Consider the following 8,212-nt stretch of genomic DNA (forward strand, 5'->3'; position numbering starts at 1 on the left):
GAGCGGGGGGGGCCCGGAGCATGCGCACAGGGGGCGGAGCCGGCCCTCCCAGCCACCGCCCCCTCCCCCCGGTACATCCACTCCAACAGCCGCGGGCGCCTCCACACGCTGCCCGGCGCCGGCGCGCGCTCCCGTCCGCTCGCTCTCCCGCGCGCCGGCGCCCCCTCCTCGGCACGTGACCCGCAGCCCCGCGAGACCCGCGCGCCGCGGCCCGGTTCAGCGGCGCCGACACAGCCGCGCTGCCCCGCCGAGCGACAGGCGTCCCTCCGCCGTCGGAGGAGTTCGGGGTGACCCACACGCGGGCTGCGCACGGACGTCGGCCTCACCCCCCCCCCCCCCCCCGGTGTCTGACGAAGAAATGGGAAAAGCCGCCAAGGACGGAGGCGGCGCGCCCCGGGGGCCTGACTCCGGTGTGTGTGTGGGGGAGAGGCGCGGGGAGGCGGCTGGACGTGGAGGGCCGGGCCGGGCCCGGTTTGAATGGACGGGTGCACCCGGGTCCGGGGAGAGCCGAGGGCGGTTACCTGGCTGTGGCCTCGCTGGAGCTGAGTGACTCCGGGAAGCCATTCAAGCCCTCAGGGCCCGTTTCCTGTTCTCTGAAACGGCGGCCGGCACGGAACCGACCTCGTCGGGGCCCGGGGTGGTTGTGACGAGAGAATGTATGGCGCTTTCTTCCTACAGAGCCTGGCCTGTGGCGTTCGATGAATGGTGGGCGTGAAGCACACAAGTCCGGAGAGCGGGGCGGGTCTGAGGGCCACCACACCGGTCCCGAGAGGGGGGGTTGTGTGCGCGCCTGGAACACGGACGGAGGAGAAGGCAGAGGGGCCGAGTCTCGATGGACGCCGCGTGCTTGGGACAGAGTATAATCACAGCTGGCAGCTTCGAAGGGCAGATGGCAGCCTTAGCCATTCACCTGAATTGTCCTCACAACCCTGTGAGGCAGGCATCCCTGGACCAGAATGGGGGCCTGGCCCGGAGCAGCCCCCCTCCCCTCCCTCCAGCCTGCCGTGGGTGGGTGCTTGACTCGGTGCACGAAAGAGGTCACAGCATGAATCCAGGTGGTTTTGAGGGTCCATTGACTAAAGCTGGGGACAGCGAAGCGAGGGGGCGGGGGGTCTAGGATGGAGGAAGCCGCAGGGGGATGCTCACTGCGAAGTGGGAGGAGAGGGGGCCTTGGAGAAAGGCTCAGGGGTTCAGCCCCCTGGTGGCAAGTCTCTGTGGGGACCCTTAGAGTTGAGAGATGCACGCCTGTGGGGAAGGAGAGGGGGGCAAGGAAAGGCCACCGTGCGCCTGGTCCTTTGTTTTGAGGGCTTTCTCTCTCTTGTTGGCGGGGAATTTTAGGGGAGGTCCCCGGAGGGTTTCAGAATATTCACCAGTTTCCCAGGGGTGCTCTTTCCGGGTCCTGGTCTCTACTGACTGGTCAGCACCAGGGTCATTAATCATTGCAGCCGGTCCTGGTGTCGTGGGTTTTGCTGCTTTTCTGGGCCCGGAGTTGAACTATAACTGAGGCCTAGATGTCCTCTCTAGTGAGGCGACCTTCCGTATCTGACTGCAAACTCCTCGGTCAGTTTGTTCCGCTGTCTCAGTTTCCCCATTCTAGTTGCCGAGGGATTTTCCTAGCTTCTTACTTCTTGTCTCACGACTATTATTTTACAAATACGGAGCCTGAGGCTTAGAGAGGTTAAGTAACTTTCCAGAGGTCACACAGCTAGCAAGTGGCCAACTCCAGTCCAGGGTCTGATTCTGTCCTAAGAACCATTGTAGGTTCTTAAACAAGACCAGATACCAAAGTGTATAATTACGGAGCATCTGTGGTGTCCAGGACTTTTAAGAAATGTCAAAAATGTATGAGCCTAGGCCCCTGCCTTTCAAGAGCTTCCAAGTTGTTTGGGAGATTGGGTCAGGCAGAAATCAACCAGCATCTGATGAGCACTTGCTGTGTTTCTCAACCTTCCCTTCCCTGTAGGCAGACCCTCCCATTTAATTCTTACAACCCTCTGGGGTTGGCCTTACAAATGAAGAACCTGAGATTGTGGTGGAGTGGGGAAAAGGATCCAGTTCTGAGAGCTCCATGTGTGTTCTTCCCACCCACTGTATTGTGTCTCTTACATACAACAGAAAGTTCAACTTTGTAGTTGAAGATAGTTTACCATTTAAAAAATTATTTTTTTTAATTGATTTCAGAGAAAGAGGGAAAGATAGAAACATCAATGATGAGAGAGAATCATTGATTGGCTACCTCCTGCATGCCCCCTACTGGGCATTGAGCCCTGAAACCTGGGCATGTGCCCTGACTGGGAATTGAATAATGATCTCCTGGTTCATGGAGTGATGCTCAGCCACTGGGCCATACTGTCTGGGCTAATAGAAGATAGTTTAGAATATATAGCCAAGTACTGCTTATGAGCAATAATTGTTTTTTACCCTTGATAAATGCTGAGAAGGGGAAGGCACTTCAGGTCATTGTGGTGACTGGGACTTAGAACAGCAGGGCTTTAAGATTGTTAGGGTGGCAACAGCATTCAGGATAGATGATATGAGAGTTAAGAAGACAAACTAGGACTGGTTCAGACCTGAACCTATCAGGGCCTGAACTGTGGTTGTGTAATGGAAATAAGGTGATTCCCAGGAAACCTCAAAAGAAGACATAGGGGAGCATAGTGTGGTATGTTTGCAATATGGATCTGGAAGCCAGATCTTCTGAGTTTCAGCTTGGCACTTACTAGCTCTGTGTCCTTAAGGAACTCATTTTATCTCCCTGAGCTTCATTCTCTGCTGTCAAAACAAGCTAGTATCTATCTCATAGGGTTGTTATGATAATAAAATTAGTACCGTACTTTCCGGCGTATAAGACAACTTTTTAACCCAGGAAAATCTTCTCAAAAGTCGGGGGTCTTACACGCCGGAAAATACGGTAGGTTAGAAAAATCTCTGACAATGTATATCAGATTGCTTAAAACCCAAATACTGTCTTTTCTGGGTGTATAAGACCCCCGACTTTTGAGATTTTCCTGGGTTAAAAAGTCGTCTTATACGCCGGAAAATACGGTATCTACTTTAGTGTTTGGCATATAGTAAGCACTAAATAAACATATAACCATGGAAAACCATAAAACTAAATTCTAAAGATTAACCTTAAAGGCCCCTCACTTGATACTGCCCCAAGAAGGGTCCTAACAATCTGTTCACAGGATCTTACTTAGTGTACATTGTAATTTTGTATTCCTTTGCTTGAAGATGTCACTAAAATTATATATGCCCGAGGCCTCACAAAATCTGGATCTGCCCCTAGTAGGAACTGTGCTGTTGTGAAAAGAGTATAGGCTTTGGAATCAGAAGGCTTGTTCCCATAACTTACTAACTGTGCTACTTTAGACCATTCAGTGAACTATTCTGGGCCTCAGTTTCCTTACCAGGTAAATTGAAGATAATATCTACCAGCCTGAGCTGTTGTGATAATCAAAATAACACTTGCAAAAATGATTGGTAAAACTTGGAAAGCACTCTATAAGTGTTTACAAATTAATATTATTACGGTTTGTCCATAAAGCATATAAGAGGCAAAGATCAAGAGCAACACTAGGGTTTTTAGCTTAAAAAGTAGAAACTGGCAAAAATGATGTAATGATAACAGGTAACATCCTTGCTTTTCTGCCAGGTTTTCTTTCTGATTAATCCAGGAGACATTGAAGAAATAAACTAGTAAGCATAGGATCAGAAATGTAGAGCTGAGAGGAGATTCAGAATCATTTAGCATATCCTCCCACATATTACAGAAATGGAAATGAAGGCCAAGAGAGGCTAACATACTTTCCAAGGCCACCCATCTAATAAATGGCATGATCAGAGGAACCAGATCTCCAGGTTCTTACTGTAACAAGTGAAATCTTTAAATAAAAGTATTTCATTATGGAGTCTTTCAAAATCAAGCATGTGCTTGCTCTCTAGTGGCTTTTGGCTTTGTCACAAAATTCCCGAGATTCGTTTTTTTCTTTTAAAGGTTGATAGACTGGATGAGGTGTGGGTAATCTGCTGTTCACAAGCTGACTCAGTGAGCAAAACTTGTGAAGATTTCAAGGTAAGAGTTATAGCTTCAGAAATTAGTAATGGGATAAGCAGTGTAAATGTAAAATTTGAAAATCCATAACAACGAGTTATGATTCAAGCTGTGAAAGATAATCTCTTTATGTGGAAAGGAGAATAATAAAATTACCAAGTTTTTTTCTCTGGAACTCAACTACTTCACTTACATTCTCTCAATTATTCCATTATTTCTGTGAGATAGGAAATAGGAAGGTGCTATTATTCCCATTTCACCAAACAAAGTAGAAAGGGATTCTTTTAAAACACAATAATACTTAATCAATTAAGAGCACTCCTCCATTTATAATTAATCATTTAATAAGGAAAATGAAATTTTCTTTTGTACCATATATGAAAAAGAAGTCTGCAGGCAAATGCCTAGGATAAAGGAGATCATGCCGATTCTAAAAACATTGTTTCTTTAAAGTAGAGAATTCTCATTCAGAACATCTGTCTCTGGTTTCATGTTGTGTCAAGGGTAGTCCTGCTGCTTCCCAAGGGCTGGATCTGAGATGAACTTGCCACTCTTTAGAGGAAGCCCCTCCCTGTTTCTCCCAGGCTCTTCTTGCTCTGTTTTGACCTTTCACTTAATCTCACCAGCCTGCAGTTTGGCATCCTAATCAGTTGGCTTCCCTGGCTTTCTGTTAGCAGGAGATAATTTGGTCAACAGAATTTGGTAGAAAACAAATTGGTTGCAATAAAAATTCCTCAGTATGACAAATTAGTCAAAAATGTTTCTCCCCACTTACTGGCTTTTTGTGAGTTTGATAAATTTTGGTGGTCAAGGATTTGTTTTACTGCTTTGGTTTTTTGAGAATTTTTTAATGTACAAGTATATATTTTTCAAGGAAGCATACTGTATGTACTGTTTATCACATTTTTTAGTATTTGCCATGACTTTGATAATAAGGCACATTTACATGGTTTTTAAATAATTATCTAAAATGAATTTACATTCAAAAGCACAAAATTGGGGGGAGGCCCTAAAAAATTAGGATAAACTGACAGTAATGTTTAAAGTTTACGAAACAATCCATATGGGTAACAAGTAACTTGTTTTTAACACATTGCCTGAGGATCGCTTTACCTGTGGCCGATCAGTGCCCATGCCCCTAATCCATTCCTCAATGTGATGTGGCTTGGTTTCTGGTCCTTGTATGTTGGCACAGGGAGAGTTTTGGCCTAAGCTCTTTGTAACCTACATCACTGTGCAGGATCTTTCCTAGCAAGCATTTTTCTTGGCATGGTCTTAATGTATTTGCCAGACTCATCTACCTCCTTGACCTTGGCTAACCCTGAGTGCCTTCCTCCTTTTTATTTCTCCCTGCTTCCCTTTCTCCATCCCCTCTTTTCCTCCATTCTTCTTCTTCTTTTTTTTTCCCCTCCATTCTTCTTTCTTTTCCTCCCTTCTTTCTTTCCTGTCTTTAGTATTATGGGCAGATGAGGGTTGGTGAATACTACTAATTATAATAAGGATAAATTGATGATAGCTAGAATTTAGGAAGTAGTTATTATATGCCAGGCATTTATCTAAGCACTTTATACATATTAACTCATTTACTCATAAAATTCTATAAACCAGGTACTATATAAACCTCATTTTATAGACAGATACAGATACAGTGGTAACAGATACAGAGTTTAAGTAATTTGCCCAAAGTCAAATAATCAGTATTGTCTGGAATCATAAGAAAGTAGTCATCATTTCGTTCTCACCAAATATGCATGAAATTATCATTTATAACTTAATATTATAGGTGACTAATCCATAGACTTAGAAGGCCATCTTGATTTAGGAAGACTCTCTTTTGGGTTCCTTCTACCCCTGGTAGAGCTAAACATTCATTATGAAAACTTGGCCATGAAAGCTGCCTCTGAAACCAGAAGGTTTAAGATCGCCTACATTCCAGACGTTTTGGTGACCTGGCATCTATATTCCATGTTTCAGTGCGAGAATGTGGACCAACAGCAGCAGCAGGTGGTTGGAACTCCTGAACAGTGGCACCTTAAGCCTGGTGTGGCTCAGGAACAGTGAAGATGCTGCGTACTGACTTGAAAAACACCCCTGGAATGAGTGATTTGCTGGAAGTGATTAGTTTAAGGCCAGTAGGAGTGGTTGGATAAATTTAAGAAAAGTGGCATTCATAGTGTAGGGAACCATGGGGAGGCTGTCAGTTCTAACAAAGCAACTGCTGATAATTTCATGACAGAATTTCAAGAACACGTAGAGGCCGAGGGATTTGTTTCCCAACAAGTGTTCAATTGTGACAAGACAGGCCTCTTCTGGAAGAAAGTGCCAAAGAGGACCTACATCCCGCAGCAGGAGAAGTCGTTGCCAGGACACAAGACAGTGAAGGACAGGCTGATGTTATTGTGTGGGAATGCGAGTGGGGACTTTAAATTGAGGCCTCTACTTGTCTACCATTCTGAAAACACACAAGTTTTCAAGAAAAAATAATGTCATGAAAAATAAGTTGAATGTGATGAGGAGGGCTGATAGCAAAGCTTGGGTAACCAGCCAATTTTTTATTGAGTGGATTCAAGTGTTTGCTCCAAGTGTGAAGAAATACCTCTGGGAAAAACAGTTGCCACTCAAGGGCACTTCTTGTAATAGATAACTCTCCTGCCCACCCTCCATGCTTTCGGAGGGCGAGGTGGTGGAGGAGCACAGGTTCATCAGCCTAGGTTCTCGCCACCTGACACAACTCCTTACCCAGCCATGGACCAGCAAGTCATTTCTAATTTTAAGAAACTACACAGCTCTGACCGGTTTGGCTCAGTGAATAGAGCATCGGCCTGAGAACTAAAGGGTCCTGGGTTTGATTCCGGTCTGGGTTGCAGGCTCGATCCCAGCCCTGGTTGGGATGCGCCAATCAATGTGTCTTCATCAATGTTTCTTTCTCTCTGTTTCTCCCCTTCCCTTCCACTCTAGAAATCAATGGGAAAATACCCTCTGGTGAGGATTAACAAAAAAAAAGAATAAAGAAACTGCACAAAGGCACTGTTACAGAGGTGCTTTGAGGTGACCTCGGAAACTAATTTAACCCTCAGGGAGCTCTGGAAGGAGCATTTTAATATCCTCACTTGCTTGAGGCTCAGAGACAAAGCATGGGGGAAGTGTGTTCCAGGACCATGCAATCAGCCTGGAAGAAATTGTGGTCTGTGTTTGTTGTGGAGGATATTGTGTCTCTGGGCAGGTCCATGGCTTGGAGGTGGATGATGATGATGGGGAGGAATTGGTGGAGGACCACAACACTGACCTGACCACCGAGGAACTCCAGGACCTTCAGAAGGAGCAGCAACAGACAGCAGCTGAGGAGCTCTCTTCAGAGGAGGAGGGAAGGGAGGATTTTCCTACTTCACTAATCAAGGAAATGCTTGGGAAATGGGGAGAAATGCAAAGTTTTGTTGAGAAATATCACCCTAACAAAGAAGTAGCAAACTGTGCAATAAACTTGTTCAATGACAATGCAGTGTTTCACTTCAGGCCAAGTGTTAAAACAGAGGCAAAAACAATCATCACTGGATAGGTTTTTAGTGAGCCAGGCTCAGTGAGCCTGAAGCAACTTCTAGTGGAGCACAGAGACAAAAGACAAAGACCCCCAGAAGAACAGCTACCTGATGTTTTTATGGAAGGGGACTCCCCTTCCAAACAGTAACATCCCTCCTTTCCATATTCAGTCATCAATAGCTGTCAACATTAAAGTTAAGTTCTAGTGTTTATGTAAATTTTCATTTTTTTATTGTACATGTCATTTCCTTTTTGTTAGATTTACATTTCTTGTCCTTTTTGTTTTTAAAGTGTTTATAGATTAAACAGTACATTAGACATGTTCTGTGTATAAGAAAAGTTAAGCCTTAGCCAGTTTGGCTCAGTGGATAGAGCGTTGGCCTGCAGACTAAAGGGTCCTGGGTTAGATTCTGGTCAAGGGCACATGTCCAGGTTGCAGGCTCAATCCCCAGTAGGGGGCAGCCAATCAGTGATTCTCATCATTGATATTGCTGTCTCTCTCCCTCTCACTTCCTCTCTGAAATCAATAAAAAAATATTTTTAAAAAAAGTTAAAACAGGAAATCACTTGGGGGTCTGGAACAGATTAATTACATTTACATTACTTGTAATGGGAAAAAAT

The 8,212-nt window shown here is 45.2% G+C and overlaps 1 protein-coding gene across 1 annotated transcript; it reads left to right on the plus strand.

Annotated features, from left to right (window-relative positions):
* The first annotated feature begins 108 nt into the window (after positions 1-108).
* Positions 109-7,610, plus strand: LOC114233609 (uncharacterized). Its single transcript, XM_054712245.1, has 4 exons — positions 109-410; positions 679-1,008; positions 3,998-4,075; positions 7,278-7,610. The coding sequence occupies exons 2-4, from the start codon at positions 703-705 to the stop codon at positions 7,608-7,610; spliced, it is 717 nt and encodes a 238-aa protein (XP_054568220.1). The 5' UTR covers positions 109-410; positions 679-702.
* Positions 7,611-8,212: the final 602 nt, after the last annotated feature.

Source organism: Eptesicus fuscus, chromosome 22 (assembly GCF_027574615.1).
Source record: "Eptesicus fuscus isolate TK198812 chromosome 22, DD_ASM_mEF_20220401, whole genome shotgun sequence".
Classification (NCBI taxonomy): domain Eukaryota; kingdom Metazoa; phylum Chordata; class Mammalia; order Chiroptera; family Vespertilionidae; genus Eptesicus; species Eptesicus fuscus.

What these genes read in the sequence shown, in the direction of transcription:
- LOC114233609 (XM_054712245.1), top strand. Translation starts at nt 703, where the DNA reads ATGGTGGGCGTGAAGCACACAAGTCCGGAGAGCGGGGCGGGTCTGAGG. An exon ending in CTCCCTCCAGCCTGCCGTGG is followed by an intron (nt 1,009 to 3,997) that starts GTGGGTGCTTGA and finishes TTTCTTTTAAAG; the next exon opens with GTTGATAGACTGGATGAGGT. An exon ending in AAACTTGTGAAGATTTCAAG is followed by an intron (nt 4,076 to 7,277) that starts GTAAGAGTTATA and finishes GTCTCTGGGCAG; the next exon opens with GTCCATGGCTTGGAGGTGGA.